This window comes from Ochotona princeps, chromosome 5 (assembly GCF_030435755.1).
Source record: "Ochotona princeps isolate mOchPri1 chromosome 5, mOchPri1.hap1, whole genome shotgun sequence".
NCBI classification, from domain to species: domain Eukaryota; kingdom Metazoa; phylum Chordata; class Mammalia; order Lagomorpha; family Ochotonidae; genus Ochotona; species Ochotona princeps.
In genome coordinates, this window is record NC_080836.1 from 60,524,753 (window position 1) to 60,540,211 (window position 15,459).

Genomic DNA, 15,459 nt, shown 5'->3' on the forward strand with positions numbered 1-15,459 from the left:
CTTAGTCAGACTCTGGAATCAGAGATTTTATTTAGATGGTTTTCAGGAAATAAGTGGTAGTGGGTGGACAGAAAAAGAAGAGGTTTTAGTGTCATTTAAGAAACAGCTTTGCTATTTTACATTTCCCATTAGGACAAAATCAGCCAATGGTTTGAATAGTAGTTGTATTAATTGGCTTAATAGATATTTTCGCTTTAAATTTCTTGTATAATTATAGAACTAAAACAGCTTGGCTCAAACTGTTAGCTAATGACCCAAGTATCATTTTAGTAATTGCTAGTCTTGTTCAGAAAAAATGCATTAATTTTGTAAGGCTGTATAGACTTTCAGATGTTGAAGTTAATTATTTAAAAGAAAATTTTTGTTCTAAATGTCATTTTTCTGTATTTATAAAACTAACATTGGTAGGGCATTCAAAAGGTAGTATAACCCTCTATTTTGCCTTGTATGCTACTGTCTTTCAAGAAGTAAAATTAGATGATACTACATAATCGTAATCAGTAAGATAAGTGAAATCTAAGTTATAAAGACTGTTCCTAAGCAAAAGGAATTATACACATTTACAACACTGAGCCAAATTTTAACTCCAACTAGAAAACTCTCTGCTGATTTTAAATTCCAGCTGCTCTGTAAACAACTATACAAAGGATTTTCACATTAAATAAATATCTTGCTTATTAGGAATACCAATTTTGCAAGACAAAGAAGCACATAGGACCCTAAATATTACTAGTAACAAGTGTCATATCACAAAATTACAAGGAGTTTCCCAATAAAGCCAAAATGCCAGCATTTTTTATTTTTGGTTAAGCTTCATTTAGTAAAACATTTTCTTATTAGCTAGATATGAGCATTAAATGAATATAGAGACTCTAAGAAATAATTCCTAAAGCAAAGAAGAGAATTTAAAATGTTTCTTGTGGTTTCAAAATACCTTCCAAATATTCATTAAACATTTAAGTGAGTAAATTTGTAGAATATGTTTCTGACATTGGCACTGGTTCTGTGGTATTTCTCTGATCAGATGGAAGTGCTATGTGTTATGCAGAGTGCATGCAGTTCATTCATGCATAAACAATATAATTTTCATAAATTAAAACCTCCCCTGCAGAAGGAACATCTGTGCCTGCCTTTGAATAAAAGATGGTGGCATGTGAGTTATTCCTTGACTCACTGAAAGAATCCTAGGTTTTAAAATGAAGTTATATGGGCTAGATGGCAAAAAAAGTTAAACTTAACTTTCACTATCCATTTCTCCCTTATATAAAAAAAATGTAGTCCAAATTTTCCTGTTTGCTGTTTAAAGAGCTGAAAATCTAGAAATGCCTTTCTTTTGTCCACTACTGCAAGGTTTTTTCTTAGATGCAAGGAGCAGTCTAATTTTCCTAATGGGTGAAATAAAGCTTTTTAACAGAAACCAGATACGGTTGTTCACTTAAGGTGTCCTGTCCGTGAAGGCTGGTAGGATTTGGATATTCTATCAGTATTACATTTCCTGAAGTCCAAACAGTGAGAACAATCCATGATACAGGAAGCAACAGCTTGATTTCAAAACAACAACTCTGATTCACTTGGAATGAGACTGCAGCATTTTGGATAAAGTTGCAAATAACTTCAAAGTATTTCTGTCATATGAGGAAGGCTGACAGAAAACATTTTTAAATGATGTACTCGAAACTGCACTCAAACATTTGTTTAACACTGGAATATTCCTTACTGCTGCTGTCACAGCTTGATGCTGCCCCATTGGCAATGTTATTAGTATGGCTAATTGTTCCCATCCATTAGATTACTCACATTTTTCTGGAGCAGCTTGCTAAATGAGGTCAGCTTTCTGGAACCCCTAAATCACCAATGAGAAGGAGATTAAAGGAACAAGCTTGGGAAGGGGGGTTGTCATCAAATGTGGCATCTGAACCAGAGAAGGAACAATGGAGTTACTAATGACATAGATCAGAGCGCTACGGTAGAGCCAGGGCACAAGAACTAAGAAGTTATTCCCTCGGAATCCTGACTGTCAGTCATTTCTCAGAAGAGAAATGGACTCAAAGGTGTTTGGAATTATCAAAGTTTTCTAAATGAATTGCAGTTATGAAGCAACAAAACGCTGCATTCCAAAGTACAAATAATTCATTACCCCTTTCTTAAAAAAAAAAAGATTGTAATTATCTCAAGACAGTCATTGAACTATTAGAAAATGCCACTTCTTGGAGTCGTTAGATATTTTCCTTCTTGTGTTTTAAGTCATGTAACTTTCTCTTTGAGACAGTATTCATTTCCAAGAAAGACCTGTTCAGGTAATCAAGCACTAAGAAAAGAGTAAAGCTTTTATATGTATTTCTGTGTGGATAAGTGAAATTAGAACATTTGGTTAATAATTTGTTAATAATTAAGTAAATTAAGACTGTCAAAAAATAAAACATATAACCATTAAAAATAGGTAGAAAGGAAACATCCTGGGAGTGACGCCACTGAAAGAAAACAAAAACGTAATTATCAGCATTGCCACCCCCACCCCTGCCCCAGCAAAGCTCCTGCACCAAATAATGAACTCTCAGATCCTACAATGATTTACAAGAAGCTGGTGACTCAAAGCAAGGTAAAAAGACCAGAGCATATGCTAAAGGACACTTTCTTTCTTTCGTTTTTTTAAAATTCAGTCAGTAACTATTCCCCCTAGGAATAATTCAAACTTTAAAAGGAATTACCCTAAAAAGAAAGGCCACAACTACTCTGATTTCAATACTATTTTATTGCAACTGGATGAGTGTTTTCTAAATTGTGCATTACATTATCATATACAGGATTACAAACAAGATTACAGTACAGATCGATTCCAGTGGTACCAGCATCACATCTCAAACAGCACTTATTCGGAACTGCATTTTACATGCAATAGCTATTGTTCTAATTATGATTCAAATGGTGTGAATGTACTTAAGCTACCGTACTAATTGACTACAATAGGTATAAACGCCCAACATTAACAACCTGATTAGATTTAGGCTCAGATTTATTACATGAACATATGATAAACCACAATTTGTATGACTATGAATAAAATCATGCATTTATATTTTCTGGAAACAACAATAGCTTCAGATTCTTCATAAAATCATGGAATGCAAAGGAATAAAAGATGAAAAAGAAACAGTGCAAGTTGTATGTGATAGTCAAGCAGCTTTTGATTTCAAGAAGGGTATGTTGGCATTTATCTCTAATATTTATATACAAGTTTGTGCAAGTAGTGTATTGAACTGATATGTTTAGATGGGGAATGTATTTCTTTTTTTTTTTTCATTCTCATGAGAGCTCTGGATCTAGTTTTCATTTTAGCAAGAAGAAAAGACTTTAAAGTGAGATGAATTGCTCAAATTGTGCAATTTTCTTTTTTACAATTAGAGAAGAAAGAAGTGCTAAGGCAACGCAATCACTTTCTAAGCACTTTTCTGCTGGTTTAAATTAGTTAAAGTATTTTGTATAAATTAGATATACTTCTACTTTTCTGATATGTATAAAAATTGATGAAGCTGCATGGTTTTAAAATAGGAAATCCACATTATAAAAAGTCATTAAAAATTCTGTACAAAATCACGACAAAATAATTCAGCATGGGAAAGGTAACAAGTAGTAAAATGCTGGTTGAAAAATAGATATTTATATATATTTTAATTGGCCCATTACTAGTTTAAAAATTGCATAGATCCTAATTATTGCTTGTGATTTTGTTATCCGGATCAGATAATTAATACGATCTGAATACAGCTACACCAAATTTGTGGTGCATTTTTTTAAAACTTTTACTGTCTCACTATTATTTGTAATAGAAGAGCTATAGAAAATAATACATAAGGTGAACAGCAATTTTGATCCCCTGTTTCTTCCAAAGGCAGTTACAATAAATACATATATCACTTGAAGCTTGGAGCATTTGCACTTTGCAGCAGTAATACCCAAAGGGCTGCCTTTTGTAAACACAACAGTCACTGTGAGAACAGTAGATTCTTTTCCTGGGAATGGTGAAACTGATGTGCCTTTAATCGTGAAAGATGGCATTGAGCTGGGCACTCATGACTCGCTCATGATGTGAATGGCTATCGAAGGACATAATATTGTCTATGGGGATCTCGCAGCGAGGGGCAGTGGCTCCAGAGAAGACTGATCCGTGGCTTTGGGCCCCTGCCAGGGCGGCTGCAGGATAGTGCATGGTAAAGGCATAATTTTTTTCAAACTCGGCGGACGGTTCGTGTTTGAAAGAGAAGTTGCCATTGATGCTGAGTGGGGGACTCAGAGGACCGTCAAAGGAAGAGCTGGTGCAATCAGTCAGGGGGTTTTCAAAGAAGGGCTCCAGAGCTGCACTATAGGCGTGCGGTGGAGGTTTGACGTGGAAGACGTGGGAGCTGTCCATGGTACCGTAGGGTGGGCTGGGTAGCCCCGGCGACTGGTAGGAGTAGGGGTGCACCGGAAAGGAGGCACTGGCCGTCGGCAGATGCGGGGGCATGTCCTGGTTCTGTTCAGGCAGAAATGTCCGAGGATTGAGCTGCAAACAGCCTGCAACCAGGTTGGTGGTGGGCTGAGATAAGCCCTTGCAGAGTGTCTGTACAAAGGAGACCAGGTCAGGGCTTTTGCCTGAGCGCAGGATCTCAGACAGAGCCCAGATGTAGTTCTTGGCCAAGCGCAGTGTCTCGATTTTGGACAGCTTCTGCGTTTTGGAGTAGCAGGGCACCACCTTGCGCAGGTTGTCCAGAGCCGCGTTCAGCCCGTGCATACGGTTCCGCTCCCTGGCGTTGGCCTTCATGCGCCTCAGTTTAAATCGCTCCAGGCGCGCCTTGGTCATCTTCTTCTTTTTCGGTCCGCGCCTCTTGGGCTTCTGATCATCGTCCTCCTCCTCCTCTTCTTCCTCTTCTTCCAGGTCCTCGTCCTCCTCCTCCTCCTCTCCCCCATTCCTTAGCGAGTCCTCCTCTGCATTCATGGCTTCGAGCTCCTCCTCCTTCTTGTCTGTCTCGTGCTCCTCATCCTGAGAACTGAGACATTCGTCTGTCCAGCTTGGAGGTCCTTGGGGCTGAGGCTCCCCCATCAGCCCACTCTCGCTAAAAGATTTGGTCATGTCTTGGTTTCCTACATTCAACAAGGGAGAAGAACAAACAGAAAGAAAAAAAGAGAGAGAGAAAAAAAAACGCACTCAAAAGCCATACTTTTAGCTCCCACTCTCTCCCCCATACAAAGGCGTGTGACGAGAAGTACCCGTTTGTTACCAGATAAATGCCCCTGGGAATAAGTGCTACAAGGTGCTTGATAGCGGTGCTTGTGCCCCGCTGGTAAGTAGAAAAGGAACCAGGATGGGGTTGCAGGGTGAGGATGGGAGCTTGCAAATGAGTATATGGACACTGCTTTCGCAGGTGTGTGTATCTTGGTAGTTAATCTGGCTGTGCTGGTGGCACGGTTGTGTATGGACCTGAGTGTACCTTCGCGACTCCATTATCTGCATGCGGTCAAAGTCACAACTTCACACAAAAAAGAAAATGATGAATTTGAAAAAATCAGCGTGCTCCCATCTCTGTCCCAGTTTTCTGGGTACTTAGCAGTTTAAGGTAAAGCGTCATTACGCAATTTAACAGTGGCAGCAGATTTTTAAGAGGATTGTGATTGAGGCGCAAATGGATGGAGGGGAAAACCAGTGCGCACCAAGTCGCTTCACCCTCAATGAAACGCTTGGCCACAGAAACCCGCAGGAGCTTCCCAGTCCTCCCGCGCCCTGCTTTTCTTGCTTCCTCTCGCTCACTCTCCACGGAGTTTTCACCTAGTACAAAAGCGCTATCTGGGCTGAGAAGGCTTGGGGCGAGGCGCCGAGCGCTCTCCATGCGCTGGGGATCAGGTGCGGAAAGCTCCTCTCTAATAAACAACCCATTGAAAGGGCCGCCCACTCTTTATTGGGGCTTTTCAAAGTTCTCCTCAAACCTTCCTTTAAAAGATTGAGTAATTGCAATGGTCAGCGATTGGCAATGGCGAAGTTGCCAGCTTCCAGTAAGGAAAATAAAAAGCCTTTAGTCAAACAACTGAATTTCTGGCTCCCGCAGTATTTACTGGGGGTTTGGCCGCCCCTGGACCAGTAACAGGTAGCAGAAGTTGGTCCCTCTTTCTCCGCTCCCTCCCTCCTCCTACCACTTTTAACAATGCTGTTTCCAAACCAGATTGATTTTTTTCTCAGGGTTAATATAATCAAGGTATTCAAGGCTCTTCAAATACAGGGGAAAATAGCTATACTGTGAATATGCAAAAAATACATTCACACAAAATTAATCTCCGAAAGATTAGCTGCCCTTTCCCCCCCACCCCCCGCAAGTAAGAAAGTGAAGCAGCTATTTGCCCTTAGGACTTCAAAATCATCACTAGCCAAAGGGTGTATCATAGTTTCTGTGTATTTAGACAAAAAGCAAAAATCCTAAAAGCTCTCACACTATCTAAAATAACTCTCAAAACGTTTAAAAAATTTTTTAATGAGAAAGCATCAAGCAGTACTGGTGCTAAGACCCTTTGTGTATAAATATTTGGAGGGTAATTCCGGGGAGGGATCCTGGTTTAGACACGCTCGCAAAGGCTCACACACGGGGTCTGTAGGTGCATTCGCTCCTCAATCACTTCGGTTGACTCTTGGGCAAAAAAGCAAAAGCTTGAAATTACCTGTTAGTAGATCCTGAGCGGTGACGGTCTCATAACCCTCTGGCCCCTGGAAGCAGCGTCTTCTGCGTGGGCGAATTCCTCCTGTCCCGGCCGCGCGGGTGCCCAGGTTATATAGCGGGGATAGTGATGCTGAGCGCGGGCGGGGCCACCGGCTGAGCCCAGAGCAGGTCCCCCGCACCGGGCATTGCGCACGCGCCCAAGCTGCGCGCTCCCTCTGCCCACCTCTCCTCCCTGCTCCCGCTCAGCCAGGCTCTTCTCCCGCCCTCCTCTGACAATCCCTCCCCTCAACCCCCACCCCTCACCCTCCCCCGCCCCTTCTCCTTCCTCCCCGGCATGCGCCATATGGTCTTCCCGGTCCAGCCAAGAGCCGGGAAGCACGTGACCTGCCCATTTGTATGCCGCGGAGCGCTCCATTCCGGCCCCTTTGTGGCCAGAAGAAAGTGGCCCATCTGTCGCCAGTTAGACACTCCGCGGACCTGTTTTTACCCGCAGGAGAGATTAACCCTTTCAGGCGGCAGAAGGGAGAGGGGGGCACGGCGTGGTGGGGGGTGGGGAAACTTGAGGGAAAGGAGAGAGAAACCTAGGGAAGACTGGGTCTAGGTTAAAGCAAGTGCTGTGAGTTGGCTCCGGCGAGAGGGGCAGAAGCGGGGCGGGAGGGCGGTGCTGAGGGGCGCCGGGAGGAGTCCTGGCTCTGGTCTCTGGGCATCAGGGCTCCCTGCCCTCTCATCTCCAGGCTTCTTCCCCCTTGGCAGAAGCTTTGTACTTTGGCGCCAAGGAGTGGCTTCTAATCTCCCTCAGCACCTCCAGGCAAAGATGTGACATGTAAGAAGAGAACACAGCATTGAGACTAACTCCTCAGTTTCTTTAAGCAGATCACACCATTGCAACCCATCCAGCATAAAAATGGTATACCTACCACTCCACTCCCAACCATCTGTTCACACATGGGTGCCCTGACCCTCAGCTAGGGGCACCTTTTCCCTGGAGAACTGCTCATTCTGTTTACCTCCAGCATCACCCGCAGCGGCCTTACGGTAAAAAGTGACCTAGTTCCTATTGGATCCCAACTTTAGTGCTCGTTGGTTCTGCCATGGTAGCCTGGGGCGTTTCTAATGCTTGAGCTCTGCCTTTTAGCTAAGGCTCCTGGGTGCCTTCACCCTACCAGTCCAAGGAACACCCTGCATGTCTCCTTGGTCTCCAATCTATATTCTGTAAAGAGGGATTTGGTGCGGCAAGGTCCCTCAAAGAGAACATGCAACTGGCATGTGCTGAATGGTTCTTCTCCCTCTCTAAGCAAGGCATCCCCTGAAAAGGCTTGGTGGCTTCCCAGCTTCAAGCCTCCAAGCCTCTGAATTGACAGGAGCCTCCACCTCAGCACTCAAGCATTAAGTCACGGTCAAATGTCAGCTAGTGCCCTAAGAGCCACTTTTGTGACTAAACAAAGACTCTTTAATTCTTTCCAAGTAAGGCGTGTTCTAGAATGACACATAAAAAAGAAGTTGGCGTTCCCTCCTCCTGCACTAGTCTTCTGCAGCATTTTTCCTAATCCTCCATTATCTTCCTATTCCTTGCTAATCCCAAAGCCCTTTGCAATGAATGTGATCTAGTTCAATTTTGAAAGGCAGTTGCCCAACACTGGTCCCCAGAGTTTGCAAACAGTGTCAGGGTGAGTTTGAGAAGGAGCTGGGATTGAAAAATTTTAACAAGATCTACAGTTTATGGGAGGCAGCAAAGCCATTTTTCTGATCCAGCACAAATCCAAAAGAAAGGAGCTATGCGACCCAACTGATGGCTGAAGCCAAGCAGAAAGCAGTCTGAGTTTTCGGGGCAGAAGCATTACCAAAGGCTTCACCCAGGAGCCTGGTTCCAATGTTCATTGCCATGCTGCTCCTTTCTTCAGTGCCTGGTTAACTCCTGAGGGACATACCTACCCACAGGGGCTGGCCAGGCGAGTGCGGAGCCCAGAATGCAGATGGCAAGGCCTGCTCTGAGCTGTGGCTCTCCATGACCCCAGCACAGGGTGCCCCGGGATGAGCAGTTCGGTTGGGCGCTTTCTGGTGGGGACATTTGGGGTAACCAAGGAGAGAGCTCCCTAGTTGTCCCAAAGACCCAACAGGGGCCTTGAGATCTCAACAGCAAGCCGCCTCTCCCATCCTTCCACCCCCACCCTGGTTTGGGAAGCAAAAACGTCCTTGGTTTCTGATATCCTGTGGACTACAGAAGAATTGTGGAGGAGCCAGATGTTCCCCGGGCAAGAGAAAAGCCCTGGTGTTCTGCCAGATGAGATTCAAATGTGTCAAGTGCAGGAATTATTAGATCTGTTTCCTCCCTCTCCCTCTGATAAATTCACCTCTAATCCGACCACGCATCTTAACGCTCAGGCCTGGGGATTTGTACAAAGGAATATGCTTCTCTCAGTGTTTCCAGGGATTGGGCCGGGGTTCGGATCCACTGTGGTTCTCCTGGGGTTCCTCAGCCCACTGTACCTAACTGTGGACCCGCCTCTGCATGGAGAAGGGGGACCATGCATTTAGCAAGCGTTGGCGGGGCTCGGGGAAGTCAAGGCCAGGTATTAAGACCTGGAAGAGGGAAGATCAAAACCCAGCTGGGATAAAGATGCTTTATGTCTTGGGTGCGAGGGAGGGAGAAGGCGGCCCGAAAGTGGATCGGAACAACTGGAGCGGGAGGGCGAAATGCTGCGAGAAGACAGCCAGGGACTACGTGGGCCACAGCGTCAGGGACGGTCTCTGTCGGCCCGGCCGCGCAGCATCGCCTTGCCCGCCTTCCTCATTCTCTCCTCAGCCCTGCTTCGCTGGTAGCATCCTCCTCTTCCTCCTCCTCACCTCCCCCAACCCCCAACCGCCCCGGCGCCACCTCGGTTCCTAAGTTCTCTTTCCTCTCCCCACGCTGCGAGTTAGCTGTGTCCCCTCAGTTCAGGTCCCCACTGGGCGCTGCAGGCTGCCGAGCGGCACGCGAACCGCACGCGCAGGCAACAAAAGCCGCTTTCATGACTCACTGCCCTCGAGCAATGCCCCAAATCTGCCGTCCCCGCCCCCCTCCGCCCCCCGGGTCCCTGCTTCGAGCGCGTGGCGCGGGCCGAGCGTCCTGACCGTTACACCGGCAGCCGGAGCGCCTGCGGGTAGGGGGCACGAGGGGCGCGTGGCCGGGCTGGGGACAGAGAGAGCGTGGCCTGTGCGGGGCAGAGGAGGAGGGAGGGGACGCGAGGAGAAGGTGGGGGGTGGCGGCGTGTGGCCTGGTTGTAGGGAGTGGGAAGCGTGTGGCTGGCGGCATTGGTTGCAGGGGGGTGGGGGAGAAGACGATGCATTCTCTGGGCCTAGATAAGAGCAGGGGCCAGGCCGGCGTCCCCGGCGGTGACCTGTTTCTCAGAAAAGCAGATGCTTGCTCTCGCAAAGCGAGTTTTCGCAGTTCAATGGAAGGATCAAGTGTGGCTAGGACGGCCCCACAGACCTCAGGCGGTGCCCGCGTCCTACCCCGCCCTGAAAGGTTCCCCTCCTCCCCCGACCCGCCCCACCCGGCCTGGGCGCGTTCCAGGCACGGGAGGCCAGGGTGGGGACGGGTGCTGGAGAAACCGCCAGATCGCATGGCGCAGGGGCCACAGAGCTCAAGGTTGAAAATCGTGGGTCCCTGCTAAACTCAGTAGCTGGAGTCACTTAGGAGACCCAGGAGTTAAGAACACAGCCCGCTGGCAGGGCGCGGGGCTTTTCGTCTCTGCCTCCTGGGAGTTGGACTCTCAGGTCCTGGCCAGAGACTGAAGCTCCCAGTCTCGACAGGAGGGCGGCAGGGGGAAGCCAGAAGCAAAAGAAACGCTATTAAAATGCCTCGCCATCGCCCCGAGCACAAAACCCGTCTACCCCAAATCTCCTGGGCTTGCGGCATAATCTTAATTAAGATAATTGATTCATATTGCACCTGCGAGAGAACGAAAAAAATTGATTTCAACCCCCAGCCCCACAAATCGCTTAGAGCTATTGGAAGCAGCACAACGCGGCTGTGATTTGCAGAATGATTTAGTGCCTGGCTGCCCCAGCTTGGCCTGCCTGGGCCCTTTTATTTATTATTTACATCCTTTTGCCCCCAGGAGGCCTTGGTGGCTTCCCTCCTGGTGCCTTTGCCTAGGGATTTCGTCTAGATTCCCTATCAGGATAGACTTCGCTTAAAACACACAGCTTGCAGAAGCAACAACAAACTCCACGTAGTGGGAGAATGCTCACCGATCTGGGGTCACGGGCACGGTTGCCCAAGGCCTTGTGTGCCAACTAGCCCCGTGTGCGCAGATGGTAGTGTGCAAGTGATTGTGCTTGAGTGTACAAGGACATGTGGATCTGAGTGTGTAAGCGTGCATGAGACTGTGAAGAAGTGTTGGTGTGCATGTGGACAGGAGCCTGTAATGAGTGTGTGTATACATGCTTGAATGTGTAACAGTGGGCCTGAGTGAGTGGGTGCTCTGGGTCCACCTACACGGATGTGAGGAGCACAAACAGAGAGTGTGTACCTGTTTGCCGGGGACTGATTTAAAAGGGAACTGCAGGAACCTGGAACTGACAGCACCCGGTGTTTGCCAACCTTTGCTTAACAGAAAGAAATAAACAAAAATCCCTGGTAGCTGGGTGTAGCCACGAGAGTGGACAGCTTACTTACATCGATGGCTCCTGAGCGGTGCCTGAACAATGGCAGCTGCAGGGGTTGTAGAGAAAACCCTGTCGCAGTTCCTAAAGGCAAGGATAGAACAGAAGCAATCCACAAATGCACGCAGCCACTTCACGGTATCAGCACCGTGGACAACTCCCATTCGCTGGCTCTGAATTCAGCATTGAGTCTGAATAGTCTGGTCCAGTTTCTTTCCTAAAACTGTTGGAAACCATGTTTGAACGTTCAGTAGTAGAACCATGTTACTCCTGCATCTGCTTAGTTTGCTTTTCAAAACAAATGCCCGGGACAATTGAATGTCTAGATTTAGGGGTGGGAGAAGAGCTTCAAATAATTTGAGTCAGAAAAAAGGTTAAGAAACAAGCATTGACTAGCTTAAAAAAAGATAGTTATTAGTTTAACATTTGCATTTATTTGACACAAAATATCAAAACCAAAGTGAATTATTGGCTGTTCACGGAAATAAAATGTCTCTATAATGCTTTTAATTTGCTTTTATTTTATAGAACATAACTTATGCTGAGAATATAAATCTTTCCCCATTATTTATTATCCTATCAACTTTCCACTTATTCTACACCTACACAATTTCTCTCAAGCGGAAAACATGCCTGTGGAAATTAAATATAACTATTTTCTCACATTTGTTGAGACACACAATTTTCTAAATCACACCAAATTTTAAAATGACATAAAAGCATGACATCCAAAATATATAGGGAAAAAAATCTAGTAGAGAGGTGACTGAGAAGAGGACGTTTGCTTGGCAATGTAAACATATTAGAAAATGCAGTATGCCTCTTCACACACACACGTTGTAATTTTTAAATGTCATTATTATCAACAAAATACTTATCAAGTGTTTTTCAGACTTGACTATCATGGAAAATGCAATTGATTTTTATTCAAAAAACACACCCCCTAGAGCCTCACCTTCTTTCAATAAAATGTTTTCTTTCCTTTTTAAGAAACGCATTTCCACTTGAATTAAATATTGATAATGTGACCTTTTATGTCTTTAACTAATCAAAGTGGGAAAATTTCAAATGTAGATCTCAGAGTTTGGCCCTGGTGGGTCTTTCTGCTTGAATAGGCTCTGAGATTAAAGGAGTTGAACTTCCTCTTTCACTGCTCTCTCCTTGCACTAATTGCTTATGCAAAAAATGCAGATTTGTATTAATTAGTAACTCCACTGATTAGTTCTGTGGTATTTTCACATAATAAATCATGCTGCAGACATGAATGTTGGCACATCACCCAGTGGTGGCTCAGGCTGAAGTAACAGATTTCATATTAAAATAAAATCTCTGCCTAAGTCTACCTCTCTTATGCAGGTACCATGAACAGCCACCTGCTGAGAGCACCTGCCATGGGAAATTACTTTCACTCAGTGACAAGCCACTTTTGGTGCCCAAACAGAACAATCTGATGATGAGGTTAGACTAATAATAAATAAACATAAATAGTTACACACACACAAACATATGTGACACAAAAATGTGCCTAGGCTTCAGGCGTTTTACAGAAAATGATGTTATAACAAAAGATAAGCTTGCAAAAACTCTAGATGTTTAAAAATAAATTCCCCAGTTATTGAATAATATCCCATAGATTCTTTTCCTGTGAGATATATGCTCCTTGATGAGATGGTCTGATATTCTGAGACTTTTCTCTTAACCACACTCATTGATTTATCCTCTGCCTGGGCAAGCAAGTTGGTCCTGGGAGAAAAGTATCACAAAAGCACAGAGGGGAGAAATGCAAATGACAGAAGCCATTGCAGGGTGAAATTGACCACTTCTAGCAGCCTATCATAAGAAGAGAATCTGTCAGGGTCACTGCCTTGAAATAGTCTCTGTCTTCCATGACCAGCATCCCGTAGAGGTGCCAGCTTGAGTCCTCACTACTTTTCTTTTTTTTTTTTTAAGATTTATTTATTTTATTACAAAGTCAGATATACAGAGAGGAGGAGAGACAGAGAGGAAGATCTTCCATCCGATGATTCACTCCCGAAGTGAGCCGCGTGGTAACCTCTTCCAGGTCTCCCACGTGGGTGCAGGGTCCCAAAGCTTTGGACCGTCCTCAACTGCTTTCCCAGGCCACAAGCAGGGAGCTGGACGGGAAGTGTAGCTGCCGGGATTAGAACCGGTGCCCATATGGGATTCCGGGGCTTTCAAGGCGAGGACTTTAGCCACTAGGCCACTCTGCCGGGCCCAAAGTCCCCACCACTTTTCATTCACCTCCCTACTTGTGGCCCCGAAAAGCAGTAGAGGACAGCTCATTTCCTTGGGACCCTGCATCCAGATGGGAAATCCAGAAGACACTCCTGGCTCCTGGCTTCTAATCAGCTCAGCTCTGGCATTTGCAGACATCTGGGCAATGAACCAACAGATTGAAGATCTCTCTCTCTCTCTCTCTCTCTCATCCCCAACTTCTCTTGTAACTCCCTAAAATACAAATAAGAACTTTTTCTGAAAGAAGAGAATTTGTGACACCAGACACCAACAGTTTCTGATGTGGGTTAAATTCTTTCCTCACTATTCGTTACTATAGGACCCTCTACACAGCTGCTTTTTTTCCCTTTGAAAAGAGTTTTATTTGATAAGACAGATTAAATCAGTGTTGCCAAAATTACGAAATAGACCCAGGTGTTTTCTGTGATCTCTCAACTTTTTACATACCCCTGCAAATTTTTGTTCTGCCACTGGTCACACTTTCCCATGATCCATCAAGTGCATTCTGTACTTCTCTGCCCTTTTTCTTTCCAACTATACCTACTGTTTTTAAAAGATTTATTTGTCTTTATTGGAAAGTCAGATAAATATAGAAAGGAGGAGAAACAGAAAGGAAGATCTTCTGTCTGCTGATTCACTCACCAAATGGCCACAATGGCCGGAGCTGCGCTTATCTGAAGCCAGGAGCCCAAGCAGCCGAATCCCAAGGATTTGGGCCATCCTTGACTGCTTTCTCAGGCCACAAGCAGGGAGTTGGATGGGAAGCAGGGAGTTGGCTGGGACTAGAACCAGTGCCCATATGGGATCCCGGTGCATGCAAGGTGAGGACTTTAGCTGCTAGGCTACCACACTGGGCCCTGTCCACTGTATTAAAGGCATTATACTGAATGATACTGAACTAGAACATGGTAGACCTTCTTGTTGCATGTAGAAAGTCCATCACTTTCAAGGGATAGGAAGTAAACCCAAGAAAAACTTAGGGTCCTGAAGGTTCGTAGGATTCATTAAATTAGAAGAAATTAAGATATTTCTTCCAAAGTAAAAGCAATTTCTTCATTTTATACACTTCTGACTGAGATGATTATGTGGCATTTTCATCCTAAATTTTTGTAATTTGATTTAATAAATTTAATTGAAGAGGAAAATGATGTGATTTGAATATGGTTTGTTATCCCCAAATGACATAATTTAAAATCCTGGAAATAGTATTAATAGAATAGAAAAAAATATAACTAGTTTTTAAATGTGGGACCTGTGGGGCTCAGCGTGGTAGCCTAGCGGCCAAAGCCATCATCTTGAACACACCTGGAACCCAGATGGGCACCAGTTTTAATCCCGGCAGCTCCACTTCCCATCCAGCTCCCTGCTTGGGCCTGGGAAAGCAGTCGAGGATGGCCCAATGCCTTGGGACCCTGCACCCGCACGGGAGACCTGGAAGAGATTCCTGGCTCCTGGCTTCGGATTGGTGCAGCACTAGCCATTGCGGTCACTTGGGGAATGAATCACTGGACGGAAGATCTTCCTCTCTGTTTCTCCTCCTCTCTGTATATCTGACTTTGCAATAAAAATAAATAAATTTTTTAAAAAATGTGGGACCAATGGGAGGTAATCAGGATTAATTGAGTAGAACTCCATGATTCAATTCTGGTGATTTTAAAAGAAGCAGGGGAAAAATAACAGACATGCATGCTCACCCTCTCTTGCCATATAAAACTATGTGTTACCTCTGCGCTTTGCAGCAAGATCATCACCAGATGAGTTCTCTAGACCTTCCACTTCCAGAGCCCATAAGCTGAAGTAAATCATAATTGTTTATAAAGTTATCCAGTCACAAGTATTTAACTATAGTAACAAAAATTGGAATGATGCAGGATGG

At 45.0% G+C, this 15,459-nt stretch overlaps 1 protein-coding gene across 1 annotated transcript; it reads right to left on the reverse strand.

The window, feature by feature from the left end:
* Positions 1–2,734: 2,734 nt before the first annotated feature.
* NEUROD1 (neuronal differentiation 1) lies at positions 2,735–6,811 on the reverse strand. The gene is made up of 2 exons (XM_004577000.4): positions 6,682–6,811; positions 2,735–5,118 (listed from the first exon to the last, which is right to left on the reverse strand). The coding sequence occupies exon 2, from the start codon at positions 5,105–5,107 to the stop codon at positions 4,037–4,039; it is 1,071 nt and encodes a 356-aa protein (XP_004577057.1). The 5' UTR covers positions 5,108–5,118; positions 6,682–6,811; the 3' UTR covers positions 2,735–4,036.
* Positions 6,812–15,459: the final 8,648 nt, after the last annotated feature.

Bases quoted from the DNA above. Each gene is read 5' to 3' on its own strand.
- NEUROD1 (XM_004577000.4), bottom strand. From the start codon at position 5,107: ATGACCAAATCTTTTAGCGAGAGTGGGCTGATGGGGGAGCCTCAGCCC.